The sequence below is a fragment of the Chenopodium quinoa genome, unplaced genomic scaffold, assembly GCF_001683475.1.
Source record: "Chenopodium quinoa cultivar QQ74 unplaced genomic scaffold, ASM168347v1, whole genome shotgun sequence".
NCBI lineage: Eukaryota > Viridiplantae > Streptophyta > Magnoliopsida > Caryophyllales > Amaranthaceae > Chenopodium > Chenopodium quinoa.
In genome coordinates, this window is record NW_018745684.1 from 3122302 (window position 1) to 3145265 (window position 22964).

The following is a 22964-nucleotide window of genomic DNA, read 5'->3' on the forward strand; positions in this document are numbered from 1 at the left end:
AAGTGTTCCACAGAATATAGTATTGAAAATCAAAAGTGTAACAAAAAAACCAAAGAGGAGGAGTAATATCAATTTACTTTATTTATTTATTTGTTTATTTATTCATGCATAGAGTTCTATCTTATGAGATGAGAATTAGATTCTACCCAGAGTTCTAGACATGGGGCAGTCTAATATTTTGCTTTTCAATTTCTCATAATACCTTTATCTAAAAACAAAAGAATCTGGAACTAATATTTTGGGGTTCTTCTTTTAGTCACTTTTATGAGTTTTATCTAAGCATCAATGATTTTATTTTATTTTATATGCATCTTTTTTTCATTGTGTTTGTACTGCCGACTATTTTAGGATAGTCCGAATTTCTTCACAATAACCTCTGAACAAATTTACTCCGTAATTGTCAATTTGTCGTGGTATAGAGGTATTAGTGTATTACAAGTTTACAATGGATTGTAGGAAAAAATGAATTGGGGAACCTACTTGCTTGGGGTGGGAATCGAATCTCTCTCATAGGGGTGGAAGGAGAGCCTCCAATCAAGTAGGCTAACCTTGATTCTCAATACTAATACGATATTGTATTGGCCACGTCTTATCCTATTTACCTTATGGAGTCATGGATTAAGTATAGCTACTTAGGAATATACTTCATAGATTAATAGTATGTTTCTTTCCTCATGTTAAATTTTAACATAATTCATAAACTTGTTTTTGACTATCTTAATTTTGTGATACATACAACTTTCTTCTTCTTTTTTTTTTCTTTTTTTTTTTGAATGGATGTGATATGTACAACTGATACAAGTAAGTATTGTAAAATATAAAAAGTCAAAAAGATTTTAACAATTATAATATTAAAATATCAACTTTTTATTAATTTTTGCTTAATGATCAGTTATATAATTAGTGAATAAATTCATACATATATTGACAAACATGACTAAAAAAAACATGTATAAATAAGCATGTCAACTAAAATAATAAGAAATAGTAACTTAATCTACTATGATGCAATCATTCGAATTAAGTAAGTTTCGTTTCCATGGAAAAATACTTAAAAGTATTGTTTGGATAATGTTGAATTATTGATCCATTCCTTATTCTATAAATACGAGTATTGGAATTTTTTCTTGAGATGCTTACGGCTTACCACATACTTCGTGTAAATGTGTTAAAAATAGGGACCAACTAAATTTATTTATTTAACAATAATTTGGCACCACCCTTAGAATAATTTCAATTTGTGTATATTTTCCTTTTTCAAATTCCTATTATATTCTTAATAAAATAAGTTCAGTTCAGTAAAAATAATTTAAATTTAATAAAAATAATTTTAGTTCAGTAAAAATCAGTAACTATAAAGAAGAAATATAATAGAGAATCAGCAAAAATAATTTCAGTTCAGTAAAATTAATTTCAGTTTAGTAAAAATAATTTCATTACAGCAAAAATAATTTCAGTTCAGTAAAAATAATTCCAGTTCAGCAAAAATAAGGTGAAGTGAATGGGACTTAAACTTGTTAATTTTCCTTTCTTTTTTTTTTTCTTTTCTATTCTACTTTGTCTTTTTCAATCTATCCAGACTAGTAGAATATATATATGGAGTACTTCTTTTTATTTGATGAAATAAATTAAAATTTACTCCGTACTATATTTACATATTAACAATATCTTTATTTAAAGAAATAAATTTCCCTTGAAGAAAATAACACCATATATTACGTACAAGTATATTTTATGTATAATCTTGTTAAATTTGTTTGCATTGAAAAATAAAAAGTGTGGAAAAAAACATCTATTACGAAGTACTTGTATTTTGTACACGGTTGTTCAAAAAAACAAAAAAGTATTTTGTACACGGCCAGGCGAAGACCAATCGTCAATGACTGGCCCAAGCCCAATGTCATTCGTCCTTTCCTCATTTCCGGCCTGTCGGATTGCAAAAGGATACTTCACATTTGTTGCACATTTTGAATGATGGATGGTTGTATTTGGCTTAAAGGATAATATTTTGAACCAAATTTCTTGCTTTCCGAAAATATTAATGAAAGGAAACGTTGAACATGTGACGTTATCTATATTACATTGGTATTATCTTAAACTTATTTTACAAATAATTTTGGGAAAATGGAAATTAAAAATCCAATATTTGCACTTCCTTTTCTTAAAAATCTAACCTTTTGTTAAACGTTATTGAAATAAATCCAACTTTTACCCCTATCTTCAACCAAAGATGCATTTGACCTTTAACCTGTTAAACGTTAAAAAGATTTTTTAATTTTTTTAATTCTCTCACTTTCCCTTCTCACTCCTCCTCTTTCTTTCTCCTTTCTCCTAAAGAACGGAAACAACCCACTAGCACCGCACCTCCGATAGCCACCAGCACCGCACCTCCGACAGCCCAAGCAACACCAATTCCGCCACCACACAACAACCCTCGTGAACGCACAAGCATCGCACCTCCGACAGCCCACGCAACACCAATTTTGCCACCACACAGTTCGATTCACCATCAATTCGATTCGATTCACCACCAATTCATCGTCCATTCACTGAAATCACACCCTTAGTGTAACACCCCCAAATCTCCCTCTACGAAAATACTAGTATAATACGTATAATTATATCGTAGAGATAGACTTAGGCATATTACCGCCGCGTGATTACGCAAGGCTACTAAAAAATCTTAACTCAAAAACAAAATTTGCAGCAGAAACTCAACTTTCTTTTATTAATACTTATAAAAATAGTAACATTGTTATGAGTACTCAAGATAAAGACATGACCAACATTCCTAAACTAGGTGAAGCAAATCTCAGGACTCTCATATGCTCATTCATGACTTTACCTGAAAATAGTCAACATTCCTTACCATTATGGTAAACAGGGCGAACCAAAACAAATAGGAAATACAGATTAGCAAAATATGCTAAGTACGATAAGTGCAAGATAAATAAATTCAATTTATTTGTAAACATGCTTTTAAAACCAATTCCAATAATTAATCCAAATGAATTCCAAAACTCATGTTTCAAAACCAATTCACAATAATTCAATAATTCGATGAAACGATTTATAAAACCAATTCCAATAATTCAATAATCAATTCAATAAACAAATTCCACTTTTTAAAACCATTTCCTCATCCAAGTGTGCACACTCCCCCAAGCTAGTCTCCTTATATTGTAAGGCTATTCTTGAGGAAAGACTCGGTCATACAAAGTTCAAAGTCTTATCTATCAAATCCGCGTAGTGGGATTACTAACATGCTTGTAAAGCTTTTAATAATAATAATAATAATAATAATAATAATAATTCAATAAATCCTCTTTAAATTCCTCTTTGAATAAAATCAACCTTTATAATAGGTTAACTCAAAACTCCTTTTTATTTAACTCAACGTGCTTTCAAAATCAAGCTTTTAATAAATACTTGAGAATTAAATCTCATATAAATAACTTTTCAAAATCAATAACTCTTCCTTTGAAAAACCTTTTTAAAAACTCTTTAAAACAATCCAACATACTTTTTTTGTAAAAACAAATTATTTTAAATATAATAAATAATTTCAAACCATTCAAAACATGATATAAAATCAATCCTCCAATTTATTTATCAAAATCAATTTTTAAAACATGCTTTATTTCATAAATTATAATTTAATTCAATTATCATAAAAATCATGTAAAACATGATTATTCAATCCAATCAATTTCAAAGGTATCTAGCCACCTAAACGTACCTTGATTTCGAATATCAATCAACACCTCGCACTTTCAAAGTTCAATCACGAATACACCTTGTAATTAACATAACCATAAGGTTATCACAACATCTATAGACATAAACCCAAATCTAATGTGCATGGACAATAAAACGCTTTTAAAAATAATACTTTAATATAAAATTATAACTTTGAAATAGGTATTTATATTTTAGAAAAATAAAGGAATAGGATTAAAGAGAATGGAATTTGCGTTGGAAAGAATAGGCAGAACTTGCAGAGGTCATAACTCCTTTGATATAACTCCGAATTGGGTAATTCTTAAGCCTAACCTCAAGGATTTTCTGAGAGGAACACTTTTTTATGAAATAGAAAAACCCCAAAACTGACCAGAAGTTCTCAAAAATTGGCTCCAAAGATATACGGACAGATTTTGTTTTAGAAAAGAGGAGAAGAAAAGTAGGAAAAGGTTGAGGGAAAAGAAGAGTAAAAGATAAGAAGAGAATTGAGTTTTTGGTGTGAAGAATGTGAGAGGTATGAGGGGGTATTTATAGGCTAGCTCATGCAAGAATTATGGTGGAGAATGTAGGAAGAATTATGGTAAAAAGAATTAAGGAATTACTTGGAGAAGAGAATGAAAGAAATATGGAAAGTTTGGATATTAAGGTGATTGAATAGTAGAATTAAGGAAAGTGCGTTGTCATGAAAAATAATATGGGAAAAGAAATTACTTGGGGAATAATCAAGGAAGATATAAGGTAGGAAAATAAGATGATCAAATATTTAGGAGATGGAGAAATAAAATTAAGGAAAATAAGAGATTTTAAGGAAATAATTAAAAATACAATTTTCCAAAATAAATCACCCAAAATTTGACCATGAGAGCCGAAAATATTGAGCTTCCATAGCTCAAATTTTTGGATCCTAATAGTATATTTTAGGGAGTTATTTTGCTAGATTTAAGGAATTAAAAATAATCGTGTAAATAATATTTATTGTATAAAATAATTAATTAAAAAGATACCAATTATTCACTAAATAAATTAACCTAGAAAATCAAATTTTCCACACTAGGAAAATCCGAAAATCTTAGTCAATAATTAGGAATTTTCAGACCTTATTAATTAAATAATAAGATATAGTTTATGCTTTAATTAAAATATCCGAAACATATAAATAATCCGGTTTTTAAAATAAAATAAATGGATAATAAATCTTATCCAAAAATCCAAAATAATTATTGAGTTTTAAAATGTATTTGATGCCAAAATTCAAATATCATTTTGGCTCCAAAATTTAAATAGTAAAATAAATTACTAAGATACCCTTTTTAGAAAATATTAATTAATTAGAAAATACGTTTCAAAAATAAGGGGCATTACACCTAGCCCAGACCCACCCTAATCCTCCAGCCGTTCAGCCGCCCTTCCTCCCGTCCCGTTGGCCCTTCCCCTTCCCCCTGAACCACCACCCTCGTGAACGCACCATCTTTGTATTCAAATTGAAGCGTAATTCGAAGTTTAGGTTGGTGGTGATGGTGGTTGTTTGGTGATTGTGGGTGGCGAATTGGTGATTACAAGTGGTGAATTGGTGATTGCGAGTGGCGAATTGGTGATGAGGTGGAGATGGGTGCTGCAGCTGACAATTTAGGTTGGTGGTGATGGTGGTTGTTTGGTGTTGTGGGCTGTGATTGTGGGTGGCGAATTGGTGATTGCAGGTAGCGTGTGTGTTGCTGAAGTGCAGGGGCGGCTGGCCGGCGGGAGGAGTGGTGTGGGTTTTCCGGTGGAGAGGGGAATGGGGTTGCTGGGTTTCGGTGGTCAGTGGGGATGGGGTGGTCAAGGAAGGAGGGTGGGGTTGGGTTTTTCAGAATTTTTTTTTTATTTTTTATTATTAATTTTTTGGCAAATTAGCTTTGCTTGCTGCGGTGTTGGAGATGGAAGGTGTTGTCGGTGGGCTGGTGGTCAGGTTGTTGCGTTATTCGTGGTCAGGTGGTTGGCGTGATTGGTGGTCAGGTGTTTGAGTAGGTGGCAAGGGGTTGTGTTAGGGGTGGGGGCTTTTTTTTTTCTTTTAATTATTTTTGTTTTTTAATAATTTAAAAAATAATAGACCTATTAAAAGCTGACACGTGACATATAACTTACAAAAACCGGCCATCAACAAATAATGGATCTTTAGATGAAGATAGGGGGTAAATGTTGGATTATTCTGGGATAAATAAAAGCTTCGATTTTTAAGGGAAGAAAGTGCAATTCTTCTATTTTTCCAATAATATTAGCATTGTTAAAATCAATCATTGTTCTAAGCCACAAGAGCAGAGATTTAGGTAGAATTTGATCCTAAGTTTTGATCAATAATTTTCCAAAACTTCAACCAACCAATATGGCTACATGACATTCAATGTTAAGATATTTTATTTTTCACATATTCAGTGTACAACCCCTTGTTGATATTGCTATTGTATCTCATTAATGGGAATATATAGAGTTATGCAATTAGACTAAACCGAAAGAACTTTCATTCTATTCTAGTACAAACATGCTTATTATACTCCATCCAAAAAAAATTGATTCACTTTCTATTTTGGAGTGCTTAAAAACGATTGACTGACTTTGACATTATATCACTCACTCTATTTTACATTATTCAACACCCTTTTTTTTGGTGTTTAGAGAGCCACAAGGGCGTGAGAATCGATCTCAGGATCACCTGGAATCGAGAGAGGAGTGCTCTAACCACCTGAGCTATCCCTCACTCTCATTCAACACCTTTTTTTTAACACTTAACCACATTTTTTTCAACTCTAATTCTCTTGCTTTATTAGCCCTCACTCATTCTCTTGCTTTATTTCCCCTCACTCATGCACTTTTTTACAAACTACTCACAATGGCTACAGAGAGAAAGTAAATCAAATTTTATTGAAACATAACATATCAAAATCTATTTATTTTTTTTAAAGAAGTCCTAAAGGACACTAAATTTCATTAATTAAAGCCATACGGCATCCACAATTGACAATTATCGATAATGAAAATGAATTTAACAAAAGCAAACAAGAATTAATTGGGGAAAGGCTACAAAATCTATTATTAAACTAACCAAAATATATAAATAAATAAATAAAAAATAGAAATCCATAAACTTGTAACCAAGTTGATAGTTGATACAATTATTTTTAGGGTGCTGATATTGCCAAGGCAAAAAAGCCATTGCCAAGGCAAACTACTCTATGCCCGTAATCTTTGAGTATCTAAATATATCAAACTTATTAATTCAATAAAATACTTTGTAATATTTTGTTGCCTATAATATTAGTAGCTAAATATTCTAATTTAAATCTTTCCAACTCCAAATACTAATTATTCTCGTTAAAATATGCAATTTATAAAATTATTCACCATCATAGACTCATCCATATAATCATTATCAAAGTTTTACAGGTATTAGCTACCTCTAAATTTGTTTATTAATTAATTTCATTTATTTATCAAGCCCTTAATTTATTTGTAACTGACTATTAGTAAAGGTGTTCTCATGTCAACTTAAAACATATTGATGTTTAACCTTTATTATTAAATTTGCCATTGAAACAAATTTCATATTTACTTTTTAGGTGTAAGAAAATTATCATTAATGAAAGTTTTTTTTTTTTTAATTTTTTTTATTTATTAATAGCACTATGTTTGTATACGTGGGATACTTCAATTCTCAAACTCTTAAAATATACTCCCTTCGTTTTTAAATACTTGTTCCACTTTTCATTTCCGGCCGTTTTTAAATACTTGCTCTATTTCCTTATTTGGAAAGCTTTTACAATATTTAATTAATTTCTCTCACCTAGTGGGCCCACCATAAATAATATTTTTTTAATTTCATATTCTCTCTCTTCCAATTCTCTCAACTACTTTTGCTTTTTACAATTTTTATTCTTCCATCTACCCTACTACCTCCATATTTTATTACTTTCTCCAATTTCTCCTAAAACTCCGCGCATGAAAAAATGAAGCAAGTATTTAAAAATGGAGGGAGTAGTTGTTGGACATTCTTAAGAATTGGTTTCAAATTTTTTTTTTTAAAGTAGACAAAGGTTTTTAAATATTGCATCTTAATTATTTATCTATTTCTTTGGCAGATTATTGATAATCATATAATGATGGAAGAAGATGTGCATGTTGAGTCTAGTACACAGTATCAAACTCGTGAAGGACTCCTTGAAGATGTATCAAACTTATTTGGAGTTGAATTAATAAGATTTTATTGGAATATTTAGCTACTAATATTGTAGGCAACAAAATATTACAAAGTATTTTATTGAATTAATAAGTATGACATTTTGGGGCCAATTTTTCCCCCCAATTTTTTTCCCACCCAAAATTTAAGAATTTCAGAGAGATTGCCATACAAAACCCCACGAAATTTTTTCCTCCAACACCAAAATTTCAGCCAATCCAAATTCCCCCCCCCCCCCCTTTGAATTTTTCATTCAAGGAGGGGTATTAATACCACCTACATTGCAATTCAAGTCATAAATTCAGTACAAAATATTCCCTACTTTAATACATTAAGTTTTCTCCCCAAAAGTTAGTCCTAACTAACCAACAAAAACTAAAAAAAATACAAACATATACTACGTATAAGGTAATAAATTAGAATATACTATCATTCAACTTTGTATATTTTGCTTGAAATTTTTTTTTGCTCAACCAGGATTGACACTGAACTTAGTACTAGGTTAAACCCATGCAACAGATGCATGGTTGTTCAATAACTTTACTGACATCAAATTATAAAAATAGTGTTTTTTAAAGGACTCAATACACTAATCATTAAAGAGTACGGAGTATGAAGTACATTAATAAATCAAATAACCACGTATAAAAATAGGATTAACTCATTTACTTAGAGCTTCCTCTCGGTTTCAAGTGATCTTGGGATCAATTCTCATCATTCGCTATTATGGATCTATACCAAATTAAAAAAAATAATTAAAAAAAAAGAAATAAATAAATTTGAACAATTTAATATTTTAGAAAGTTTAGTTTATATTTTATGTAAGGTCAATGTAATAATTTAGATACAATCCTTATTTTTGTAAGCATGTATTATTGGAGGAGGAATATTAGTGGAGGGAAATTTTTTAATAAAATGCCATCAAGTGTCCCTCTTGGTTTCGCCTTTAGTAATATGTAATAGAAGATATGTTTATTGATTTATTTACAATAAGAATAACACAACTTCAATAACTATAAATACAAATTGATCATTAATTATCGCAAAAAAAAAAAAAGTCAATTAAATTTGTATAAAACATTGTGCCAGTCACAGTATGCCAACAAAATAGGTACAAATGGATTATATAAGTACATTGCACGGGTATAAATTAACATAAATTTTCATTATAAAATAAAAACCTATAATTATTAAATTTCTTACATTTTTTTTAAAAACGTTTAACAATGATAAATAACTTTTGACATCAATAATCAATAGGCATATAATATTCAAGGTTTTTTTTTTTTTTTTTTTTTTAAAAAAAAAAAAAAAACCAAATTCAAGTTATTTAGTTGCAATTGAAAACATAATTTTTATGCAAATTATTACTGTATTAAATTAACATTGTAATTCAATAATTAGGTTAAGTAAAATAGTGCGTTGCACGGGACTTAAACTAGTTTCCTTATAAAGCCATATTAATACAATTAGACGAAAACTCGGAACTCGAAATTTATACTCAACTCATTAGCATAGGGTTTAAAAATGGGGTCAAAATTACTGGGATCGGAGAAATTTTGGCAGAAGTTTAATCTGCAAAAGAGTTGGTGGATGAAATAAACACAAGCAAGGGCGTTTGAAAAATCTTGAATTTGAAATCGAAAACAATGGAGTTCGTGATTATGACGAAACTTTCCTTGCTAGTGTTGTAACAATATAAAATATACTTCGTATGACTTATCACTAATCATAAACGAATCAAATCTTGTATTTGTTGGCAAGAAATTAAAGGGTTCCCACTTCCCAGGCAACCTCAAATGCGATATTTGTGACTAGTGTAACAGTATTATGCAACTACGAGGAGTTCCTGATTTTTAGAGAGGGGGTAATTTTGTATTTGCATTTGTTGGGCTTATTAATTTGATTTGGTTTGGGCTCAAATGGAGTTGAACTTTAGGCTTAGTAATTATTTAGGGCTAGACTCTAGTCTAGGCATCATCCCTACACCCCTCTCTAAACACATCGTTTAACACCCCTTCCCCCATCTACCTACTTTCATAGTTTCTGCAGTACTATACCCTCACAAAATGCAGCATACTATTACTCCCTAAAATCCTAAAAAAATTTCAGTAACTTCCTCTACCCCACAAATATATATACCCAAAAAAAAAAAAAACATCTTGTTCTCTCTTTATTTTCCCTCTCCATTATCTCTCTCATCTAAGCTTTAAAACTTCAACCATGGCGGACATTAGAGACGAAGTCAAACAACCGAAGCAAATTTCACCGGAAAAAAGTAGCGAAAATAAAAAAAGTAAGTATAAATGTTCATATAATTTATTTATTTTTTTTAAAAAAAAAAAACTAATTTTTTGAGAATTTATTTGTGATTGTGTTTCAGGAAACAAATTGATAGTTTAATAACTGAAAATGTATATATGTAAGTAGGGGTGAAAGTAGTTTGGATAAAAACCGAAAACCGAACCAAACCGAACCGAATAAGCAATTCGGTTCGGTTTTGTTCGGTTTTCGGTTTGGATCGGTTTGAGAAAATGAAAACCGAATTATATCGGTTTGGATTCGGTTTTGGGATTTTAAAAACCGAAAACCGAACACCGAACCGAAATGTATAAGCCCCATTTCTCAGCCCATTTTCCTACGTATATATACTCAAACCCTAAATTTATAAGCCCATTTCTCAGCCGTTTCTGATCTCTTTCGGTCTTTCCCTCACTAAAAGTAAAACCCTAGATTTTCCCTCATCTCTCCCTCTCACCACCTCACTCAGTCACTCCGTTCGTCCACCACCACCAATCCACCACCTCACTACTTCCTGCTTTCCTACTTACCACCTGTGGCTGTGTTCCGTTCGAGTGTTCCAACGCCGGCCGCCGCTGACCACCTGTTCGAGTGTTCCGGTATGGCGGTATGCTTTAATTTCAATATTTCATATTTCACTTCTCTTTCGTTTCTGATCTCTTTCCCTCACTAAAACCCTAGATTTTCCCTCATCTCTCCCTCTCACCACCTGTGTTCCGTTCGAGTGTTCCAACGCCGGCCGCCGCTGACCACCTGTTCGAGTGTTCCGGTATGCTTTAATTTCAATATTTCATATTTCACTTCTCTTTTCCTGCTCGAATTGCATGTTTTCTTTGTTATTTTGAATTTCAGATTTCACTTGCACTTCTCTTTTCCTGCTCGAATTGCATGTTTTCTTTGTTATTTTTGAATTTCAGATTTCACTTGCACTTCTCTTTTCCTGCTCGAATTGCATGTTTTCTTTGTTATTTTCGAACTGGTGATAGATTGTTTTCTTTGAATAGTTATTATGCTCGAATTGTATTATGCTCGAATTGATGATATTCCTTCAGAGTTCAGAATATATGTTGTTCTATTATAGTATTATGCTCGAATTGCATGTTTTCTTTGTTATTTTCGAACTGGTGATAGATTGTTTTCTTTGAATAGTTATTATGCTCGAATTGTATTATGCTCGAATTGATGATATTCCTTCAGAGTTCAGAATATATGTTGTTCTATTATAGTATTATGCTCGAATTGCATGTTTTCTTTGTTATTTTCGAACTGGTGATAGATTGTTTTCTTTGAATAGTTATTATGCTCGAATTGTATTATGCTCGAATTGATGATATTCCTTCAGAGTTCAGAATATATGTTGTTCTATTATAGTATTATGCTCGAATTGCATGTTTTCTTTTTGATAGATTGATTGTTTTTCATAGATTTGCATAAAAATTGTTGGTTATTGAGTGAGTTCTTTTTTCTGTTTTAAATCAGATTATCAGAATGTCCACAAATATGGATAATGTTGAAGGGAATGTCCCTATTGAGGAGCATGAATCTGACAATGAAAAATCCAAACCCAAGAGGAAGAGAATGAAGGATCGTTCCGAGGTTTGGGAGCACTTTATCAAGGAAGAAACACACACTGGAATGGAAGCACGTTGCAAGTACTGTGGTATGAGATACAAGTGTGGTACAAAGAGAAATGGCACTAGTCCATTGTGGGCTCATATAAATAGATGTCGTAAGTACCCCTATAATACTCCTAAAGAATCAAAACAAAGTTTGTTGTCTTTCAAAAGCAATAAAATTGAAAGTGGTTGTACTAGTGGATTGTCTTATGTGAAATATGATCCAACTGTAATTAGAAAAGCTTTATCTGAGATGGTTATAGTTGATGAATTGCCTTTTAAGTTTGTTGAGGGAGTAGGCTTTAAAAAATTTTGTAATGTAATGGAGCCTAGATTTCATGTCCCTTCCAGAATTACTGTGGCTAAAGATTGTTATGAAACTTTTTTAACTCAAAAAAGAAAGCTGAAATTGGTATTAAAAAATTGTAACTCAAGGGTTTCATTAACAACCGATACATGGACATCTATTCAGCAAATTAATTACATGTGCTTGACTGTTCACTTTGTTGATAATGACTGGAATTTGCAAAAACGTATTCTGAATTTTTGTCCTATATCAAGTCATAAGGGGGAGGAAATTGGGAAAGAAATTGAGAAATGTTTGCTTGATTGGGAACTTGAGAAAGTATTTTGCATAACTGTTGATAATGCTAGCTCAAATGATACCGCAATAGGATATATGAGAAGGAAAATAAATGGTTGGAAAGCTGGGGTTCTTAAGGGTCGGTTCCTTCATATGCGTTGTGTTGCTCATATTGTGAATTTGGTTGTGTCTGATGGCTTGAAAATTGTTAATGAGTCTATTACTCGTGTGAGACAAGCTGTAAGATTCATCAAACAATCCCCTTCTAGGTTGGTAAGGTTTAAAAAATGTGTTGTGGAAGAAAAAATCAACTCTAAAAAGTTGTTGTGCCTTGATGTGCCTACTAGGTGGAATTCCACCTTTTTAATGTTGGATGCTGCTTTGGTGTTTGAGTATGCTTTTGAGAGGTACTATGAGGAGGACCCTCATTATGTGATTGAGTTAAATGAGAGGGAGGGGAAGGGCTGCCCTACTTCTGAGGATTGGGAAACAGTCAGAAGGTTTTCTGAATTTTTACAAGTCTTTTATGATCTTACGTTGCGTGTCTCTGGGTCTTTGCATGTGACTTCCAATTTATTTTTCCATGAATTGGTGAGTGTTGCTGTCCTTTTGAAAGATTTGATGACAAATGATGATGTGGAGATGTGTCTTATGGCTACTAAAATGAAGGAGAAATATGACAAATATTGGGGTGATCCGGAGAAAATAAACATGCTGATTTTTATTGCTGTTGTGCTTGATCCTCGTTATAAGTTAGATTATGTTGAGTGGATGTTAATTGAAATTTATGATTCTAAGCATGCATTTGTTTTGGTGAATAATTTGAAAGAGTCTTTGAATGCATTGTATGAGGAGTATCGTGGTTCTTCTGGTGATGTGATTAGGGAGGAAGTGTCCTCAAGTATGGACAGTTCCCAATTTTCTCCCAAACAAAAGAAGCTTCAGGTATTGAAAAGTAAGTATAAGAAACATAAGTGTGAGAAAGATGGAGAAGCAAAAATTGAGTTAGACAAATATTTAGAAGAGGAAACGGAGGAGGAATGTGAAAATTTTGATATTTTGGGGTGGTGGAAGTTTAATAGTGCTAGGTTTCCAACAATTGGAAGAATGGCCCGTGATATACTTGCTGTCTCTATCTCAACAGTAGCCTCTGAGAGTGCATTCAGCACTGGTGGTAGGGTTCTAGACCCATTTAGGAGCTCCTTAACTCCAAGGGTCGTTGAAGGACTTGTTTGTGCTCAAAATTGGCTACGTTCTTCTCCCTTTCCTAATATAGAAGAGTGTTTACAAGAAGTTGAAGATCTTGAAGAAGGTAACATAAAACAACAATTATCATGTTATTTTTTTTCATTATTTCATATATATTATGTAACTTGTTTATTTTTTTTAATGTTATTAGACTTGAGGAATATGACAATTGGTGGTCAAAACCCGGACTTGGTTGAGCTTGATTGAGAGTTAGCTGCCAAGAATGAAGCTGCCCTATTGATTGAAGACTTGAAGTTTCTGCCAAGAGCCTAAGAATGAAGCTGCCCTGTTGGTTGAACTAGTTCATTTGTGGACTGTTTGTCTGTTTTATTATCAATTCATCATGTGGACTGTTTTGATAGTTTTAAGACTTGTTAAGTTCTTATGTCTCAATGTGGACAATGTGTAAGTGTATTTAATTACTATGGTCTATGGCAGTATGGCTGGACAATTTAGTTACTATGGCAGTATGGCATATGGTTGTGACTTGTGAAAGTTGTATGTTAAAATTTATGCTTTAATTTTGTTCAGGAACAGGTACAAAATTTAGGCCTTAAAAGGCCCAAAATTATATGCCCAATAAAAAGCCCAGATTTTAAGGCCTAATACAGCAGCCCATAAAAATTCGGTTTGGATTGGATTTAATTCTCAAAACCGAATTATTTCGGTTTGGATTGGATTTAATTCTCAAAACCGAATTATTTCGGTTTGGATTGGATTGGATTGAATCCAAATTCGGTTTGGATTCGGTTTCAAAAATCCGAAACCGAAATAATTCGGTTTGGATTCGGTTTGGGGTGTAATCCAAACCGAATACCGAACTTTCACCCCTATATGTAAGTATTTATGTTAATAATTCATCAATTTCAAAGTGATTATTTCGAATAATTAGTAAAATTAACATCTACTTGCTTCAATTTCATTTTTCAGTTTGGAGAAATCTATTTCAGAGAACAGAAACAACGATTCTTCAAAAATGTAAGTATACTACTCAAACTTCTTAAATTTACAAGAATTTATTAAAAAAAATTTATTAAATGGTTTATAATGTAAAAAACCGGCGAACAAAAATCTCCTATTGTAGATCCAACACTTTCAAAGATATACAAGCGTTAAGGCTGCAGATGTAAAAATAGTGTCTCGGATGCTTAGGTAAAATGAACAATTATAAAGCACTATATGTTCATTTTCATATCATATTATGAAAATATTCACATGTTTACCTATAATTACATGTAAATATGTATTTATTAACATATTCAAATTTGATTTTTTTTTTTAAATATGTGTTATTGATTTGTATAAAACATTATGAACGCATGCATACAAAACTTGGTAATACATTCAAATGTTTTTTTTAATAGTTTATATATGTGCATTTACATTTATTAATATGTTCATTATATTTAAATATTATGAGCATTTTTACATACATATATGAACATTTTTAAATGCATAATAAACAAAGCTAGATTATAGTTTTATACCATTTTAAGTGAAACATTTGATGGAATTTAGAGATGGATATGTTATTCATATTTTATAATTCATATATGAGCATCTACCTGTAAAAAAATATGCCATTTATATTAAAAAATAATGTTCATTTGTAGATACATATATGAACATATATGAAATACATACTGAACATTTTTTTTTCTTCATATAAATTGATATAATCTATATTGTAGTGATGTGTCATTTAAAGTGGCAATGAGGATTACACAAATTGTGAAGTTTACATTATGAAACACATGGAAACATTCACTGGTGATCAAAATAAAAAAAATGGATTTGTGACTTAAACCCAAACAATGTAAGTCCATCAAATGATCATTTACTTAAAATATATCGTTCATTTATATATTATTAAATAACAATTAATATTATATTATATATTCATTTTTATCAACAGGTAGACCAAATCAGGAAGCTGAGGATGCAATACACAACTCAACTAATGCTTTTGAAGAAAACACTGAATGTAGGATCAACAAAAGATTATCAAGAAAAATTACAAAAGAGTAGTATTACATGTTCATTTATAAATTTATATATGTTCATTTATACAAAGATATATGTTCTTATATGTGTTCAATAGAACTTATAGATTTTACTCGCTTAAGAGTCTTTATTTGGTATTTCTATTTTTTTTAATAGAATTTGATATTTCTTTTTTTAATATTGTATGTTAAATAGCTAGTATTTCTTTTTTTAACATATTTAACAACTCGGTGTTTTGTATCTATGAAATGTTCATTTGCAAATAATTTACATCACTAACAATATTAAGGTTGAAAGAAAACATTGCTTAATAGAAACACAACCTTAGATCCATTACATGATAAAAATATAAAATGCAGTCTCATGAAAGTAGTAATTTAAAAGCTATGGTTTCCTAATGTACTCCCTCATTTACCATTACTAGTGAACCTCTTAGCTACATTTGTATCAAAAAAGACTAAGAACTTATCATACTTAATAGAAGTATGTCCTAAACCACCTCGAACACTTCTTAGAACTAACACTAGTAGTAGCTTGAATAGTTCTTGAAACACTTGTAGTAGCTTGAACATTTGTTGAAGCACTAGCTAGAAGCAGCGTGAACATTCCTTGAAACAATAAGAGTATCTTGAGCATTTCTACTATCGGCTGCAATAATTATATTAAACAAATATAATATCAATAATGTTCAATTATATTATTATTATATTAAAAAACATATATATCTACATAAATGATCATTTATCATTACATAACTGAACATCTTTATAACTCTACACATTAATATATAATAAAATTTGTTCACTATTTAAAAGGCATATGAACAAATACAAACCAATGATTATCATTAAAATAGACATATACACATATATATTGAAAATACAACAAAATTAACATAAAATTGATAGTGAGCATTATAAGCAAATATGATCATTGATGATGAGCATTTAGCAAAGACTTTTTGCACCATGACCCACTCATGAAACAAGAGGTAGCACACTAGCACATGCACCTTCAAGGATCTCAACTCCTCACGTTTGCATTATACATACGCGTTGTAATAGACATAAATGAACCAGAAAATGCAGTCATTCAACCAGAGAAAAGTGTTCCGTTCAACTTTATAAATAAGGCTAACTAGATCAATTCATTAATAACTACTTTACGAGTAGAAACAATGAAGAGAATATGAAAGTGGGGTCCTATTTCATGTGCTTGGTAGATATAGAATTAATATGGATCTTGAAAATAATCCTTTTTTTGCATTCAATGTTATTCAACCAAAAACCTCTAGTTGGTCCATGGATGGTAAGTATACTTGTTCAATCTTCTTAAATTGGAATTCTTTATAGCATAAAACAATAACGAATAATGCATAGGGTTCCAATTTTATGGCAAATTAAAGCGACTAACTTTTCTCTGCATACTTGTTTCATTATAGCAAATTTAGTTATAGCTTACTATTATTGTACGAATATATATATGAATGAATGGTTGATCTAAAACTTAATCAGCCGAAAGTTGAAATTATAAATGAGTGTTGGACTTAGATTTTTCCTTGATTTACACCGTATATCTTACTAGTTACTAGTGTAAATGTAATAGAGTTTCTATCGAGGTTTTCTTTTCGATTGAAAGCTACATTGAATTTTGTTTTAAATAATTTTTACATCAAGTGAAAGTTTCGTAAATATAGGTATGGCTATATGAGGTATTATTTGCATGTGCATGTCTGTCGTGGTGGAGTGACTAAACTTTTTTGGCAGCTTAGGTTGAAATTACATAAAGTATATGTAGTGAAAATAACAGAAAATTATTACATTTTAACCAAATAAAAGCCTTAATTATTACTTCCTCCGTTCTTTTTTACTTGACCTACTTTGACTTTTACACTATTCATCAACCCATCTTTGACTGTCTTTTGTGAATTATATGTAAGGAAAAACATGTTCATGTTGGATCTTGTTAGATTCGTCTAAATAAGCACTACCACAATATAAAACTTTTATAATTTTTACTTATACAAAATTAAAGTTATTGATGGTTAAAGTTGTGCATCGACAAACGTGATAAAAAAAAAATTGATCAAGTAAAAAAGAACAGAAAAAGTATATTTCATTTACATCATTACATGTATCCAACTTTCAAGATAAACCCCTTCTTAATTGTTAAAAGAAGATTAAGATTGCGACACTAACATGATGCATGCAAACATTTTTGTATAAAAATTAATTTGTTTTTCGCGTTTAAGATAAAGTCAACCTATTAATAAACATTTTTGGGACCAATATTTGACTTTTGACGCGTTATATACATACATCTTATAGAAATTCACCTCGATATAAAACCTCATCATTGTACTAGCTATTCCTAGAAGTTCTTTGAGAGAAGTAAGACACTTATCCTCTTCAAAAATAGAGTTGATAATATTGGTGTGAGCTGCCCATGAGTCAGTCATCTAGGGTTGGCAAATCCTCCTATCATTCTCAGTAATAAATTAAAGCATACAACATTTAGCAATCCGAATTTAGGCAAACCTTGGACTCTTACGTGTTGACTTGATGGAACGAACTACATGGAACAATGTCACGGTGAAGGTTCTCACAGCTTGTTTGAAAGGAATTGAACTAATCAATTGAAATCCAAGAAAAAACAAACAAACTTTTAATATACTCGGTTTAATAATTACGTATATAATATGTATCATGAATTGTTATGGATAGAAAAGTAAAGGAAGCGACTAAAAATTTACCAAAATACTTAGAATTTCCTTATTATTAAAACTTCTTCTTTTCAATCGAGTAAATAAAGTTATTACAACATGCAATTTTCACACAAACACCACTTGCTCCATTCTTTTTTCTACTGTACCTAAGCATCACCTGATTCTTAACTAAAAAGTTGAATATATATATATATATATATATATTAGAAAAACAAAAATCTAATTGTAGCCCATAAATTAAACTACTTGTAGTTTTTTATCTGGGCGATGCCATGATTTATAATAGTTCACTATTTATTAGTAGTATACGGATTAAATATATTGATAATTTTATTAAAATTATTGATATTCTTTAATCCATTGGTAGATGAAGTAATAACATTTAGAGGAAAAGTTGAGCATTTCCTGATTAGCTGGAGTGCACAAACACCTTTTAATAATTAACGGACAATTAGGGTAATTAGCTTTAACATCACTGTTGTTTCCTGCTTCTACAAGTAGTAATTTGATTAAGACATCCCAATTCAATTAAACTTTTTGAAATCCATTTTTTGTCATTCCTTGTAACTAAATAAGAGCATTAATTCAAAGTTTATATATATATATATATATACACACACGGAGTATTACTTATATAAATTCTAATCAACATATCTTAGATAATTACTCGTAAATAATTAATGATATGAAGCACTCTGTATAATTTAGTACTCGTATAATATTTAGTACATATTCCAGAATTGGTTTCATATTTAGTTGAAAAATAATGACTAATTTCAGTAATTTGTTTTATGTAATTACTTTGTTTACAAGTACTGTAATTTTTATTTTTTTATCCGTCCTACTAGAAGTTATATATAACGAATTTACAGGCTCTCTTTTCTATTCGTACTTTTTGTAAGAGAATGTAAAAATCCATTTATGTAATTACTCTTTATACAAGTACTGTAACTTTTTTTCTTCCTATTTGAAGTTATATATAACGAATTTACAGGCTCTTAATTTTCTTCTAGCTCTTTTATTTAGTTTTAGTACTTTTTGTAAGAGAATGTAAAACCTATGGTATCTAATATGGTTAGGTGTAGTGTACTTAAAAATCCACTGCTCAGCTCGTACATGCATGCTAATTAGCTTATAAGCAGGGCATTAATTACCCTGTCATCAACTAACCATTAAGTACGTTTAAGAAACTATATATTTCAAGTTTTTAATTAATTATGGGAATCAAGATTAGGATCAAGATTTTATAGGAAAAAAGAAATAATCTTATATCGATTAAATAGAACGATCTCCATGATGTATCTTGAATAGTTATGTATACTTCGTATATAATGATATATCAATGAATTGTTACATATACTTATTGAATATAAGCCTATTGATAATTATATTGCATTGTTCTTTGATAGAAACACCATTCATGATATACCAATATTAGCGTCTTGGTGTGTGGTGCATTAAATTTTTTTATGATAAGACGCGGTCTAATATATTATTAACATCATGTTGGTACATAATAAGGATTGACCAAAAAGAAATCGCCTAAACTAAAAGGAGATATACAGAAACTAGTTGTAGTGAATTTTCACAAATTTCATGCATCGTAGTATGCAACAAAGGGGGTGTTAATTGGTTAGCAATCAAAATCAGTAACAATGCAACAGTACAAGTAGCTGTAATTTTCAATTCCGTGCTAAAAGTAGTAGTATATAAAAAAAAAAGTCGTTCCTTCAAAGTAATAAATGCACGATAATGAATAAAATCGGTGATAATATAATTTAGAAATAAAGTAAAATTATCAAATAATATCAACCATACCACGTACAACAGTTGGTTGTTGATAGAATTTAATGCACTTGTAATGATATTAGCCAATTACAAACTCTATATAAAGTTCCTCAAAGTTTGTATGTTTTGCTCAACATAAAACCAAACAAATTCCTCCTCCTTAATTATTTGTGATACATTTTTTCTATCTCAGCTCCAATATGAAGGGAGGGACTAAGAGACTTTCTTTGTTGTTTTTAGTTTGCTTTCATGTTTTTGTATCGAGTGTGAGTGGAAGAAGTTTGGAAGCAACGAAGGATGAAGATGAGAAGTTTCTTTTTGGTAAAGGGGGTGGATTTGGAGGAGGGTTTGGCGGCGGAGGCGGCGGTGGAGGTGGAGGCGGTGGAGGAGGTGGTGGATTTGGAGGTGGCGGAGGATATGGCGGTGGAGGAGGATTTGGTGGAGGTGCCGGTGGTGGTGGTGGACTAGGTGGCGGCGGCGGTGGTGGATTAGGAGGTGGTGGTGGAGGAGGTTTAGGAGGTGGCCACGGAGTTGGTGGCGGCATTGGTGGTGGACACGGAGTTGGTGGCGGCATTGGAGGTGGCCATGGAATTGGTGGTGGAATCGGTAAAGGTGGCGGCATTGGTGGTGGAATCGGTAAGGGTGGGGGATTAGGTGGTGGAGTTGGTGGCGGCCATGGAGTTGGTGGCGGGGTTGGTGGTGGATATGGAAAGGGTGGAGGACTAGGTGGTGGCCATGGACTAGGTGGTGGGGTTGGTGGTGGATATGGAAAGGGTGGAGGACTAGGTGGTGGAGTTGGTGGTGGCCATGGAGTTGGTGGCGGGGTTGGTGGTGGATATGGAAAGGGTGGTGGAGTTGGTGGTGGCCATGGAATTGGTGGCGGAGTTGGTGGTGGATATGGAAAGGGTGGGGGCATTGGTGGTGGAATTGGTAAAGGAGGAGGTATTGGAGGTGGATATGGAAAGGGTGGTGGACTAGGTGGTGGAATTGGCAAAGGAGGAGGTATTGGTGGTGGATATGGAAAGGGTGGTGGATTAGGTGGTGGAATTGGCAAAGGAGGAGGTATTGGTGGTGGATATGGAAAGGGTGGTGGATTAGGTGGTGGAATTGGCAAAGGAGGAGGGCTAGGAGGTGGAGGAGGTTTTGGTAAGGGAGGTGGAATTGGAGGTGGCATTGGAAAGGGTGGAGGAATTGGAGGTGGAGGTGGCTTTGGAAAGGGTGGTGGTTTAGGTGGCGGCATTGGAAAAGGTGGAGGAATTGGAGGCGGAGGTGGGTTCGGAAAGGGTGGCGGTATTGGCGGTGGAATTGGGAAAGGTGGAGGATTAGGGGGCGGAGTCGGAGGTGGATTCGGTAAAGGTGGTGGTATTGGAGGAGGATTTGGTAAAGGTGGTGGCATTGGAGGAGGGTTCGGTAAAGGCGGTGGCATTGGAGGAGGATTCGGTAAAGGTGGTGGCATTGGAGGAGGATTCGGTAAAGGTGGCGGATTTGGAGGAGGAATAGGCTCTGGTGGCGGCTTTGGTGGTGGTGGTGGATTTGGAGGTGGTGGAGGTGGCGGCGGCGGGATTGGAGGACACTACTAAGGTAGAGACTTCATTTTCTAATCAAGCACATGCTACACGAGAGAGAATTTCATGCATGGAGCTGAATTGGTATTGTTGCCAATTAAGAGCCTAAGTAAAAGATATACTTGTATTTCTTATTTATCATTATCTATAAGCATGGTTTGTTGAATTATTTGGTGTAACTCATTCTATAGTTTCTAGATAAACTTGCTTAATTTCTTTTTAATTATACTCCAGTAGCTGCTACAATTGTACTGCTGATCATAATGGATTCAATGTACTGTTGTATTGATTAAATAATCAGTGAACTAGTTGTCAATTTTATATTTAAGTTGTTGCCCTTGTTGGCCCCAAATTTTTAAATGCTAAGTAATTAATGTGTTCTCTATATATCGATTATTAAAAGCTTTTCAAGTTTTAACATAATTTCCATTAATAGCTTACCAGCTAATCAGCTATTACTCGTGTGCGACTACGTGAGAAGGAACGGAATAGCTTTTAAGCTTTATATAAAAATGTTTTACATTTATAAGATACTTGCATATTCCCTCTAATTTTTAATTTCCATATTCATCTGTACTCGTAGGATGCCAAAACACCGTTTTTATATTTTCTTTGTTGTAATTAAGTTTGATCCTTTCTATTTAAAAAAAAAAAAAGGTTTGATCCTTTAAATATCCAAACTAACATTATTTATCATCAAATCCACAATAATAATTCATTTCTCACTTTTTTTTTTTTTGGAAAAACGGGTAATTAAAAAGGCCGAGGACATACACACTCAATAACTACGAAAGTACGAAGTAATATAATAACCCCATCTTATTGAGACACCAACATCATATCCATTTTAATAGTTAATGTGAAATTTTTATCTCGTCTTCATGGATAATAAATTAATAACAATATATAAATCTTAATCTAGATAAAATACGGAGTATGTTTCTTTTGAAGACAAAGAAAATCATCATTAATATTAAGTCATTATTTACAATTAATCTGACATTGCTCATATCATGATTGCAGATTTATGACTAGTGATATTTCTTCTCAACCCTTAATAAAAGTAGGAATACATTTTCTTTATAATGATATATATCTCTTGAGTTTGATTAATGCATCAAATAGATAACATAATAGAATATTATTGTACTACAATATCTTTTCAATATAAAAACAAATTATTCTA

The 22964-nt window shown here is 31.9% G+C and overlaps 1 protein-coding gene and 1 long non-coding RNA gene across 2 annotated transcripts; both read left to right on the top strand.

Annotated features, from left to right (window-relative positions):
• The first annotated feature begins 10310 nt into the window (after window positions 1-10310).
• On the top strand, window positions 10311-15821 carry LOC110718264. Its single transcript, XR_002510883.1, has 3 exons — window positions 10311-10370; window positions 14627-14674; window positions 15612-15821. It is a non-coding gene; the product is annotated as an uncharacterized LOC110718264 (long non-coding RNA).
• Window positions 15822-20307: 4486 nt separating this feature from the next.
• On the top strand, window positions 20308-22130 carry LOC110717764 (glycine-rich cell wall structural protein-like). The gene has a single exon (XM_021896533.1). The coding sequence runs from the start codon at window positions 20414-20416 to the stop codon at window positions 21791-21793; it is 1380 nt and encodes a 459-aa protein (XP_021752225.1). The 5' UTR covers window positions 20308-20413; the 3' UTR covers window positions 21794-22130.
• The last annotated feature ends 834 nt before the right edge of the window (window positions 22131-22964 follow it).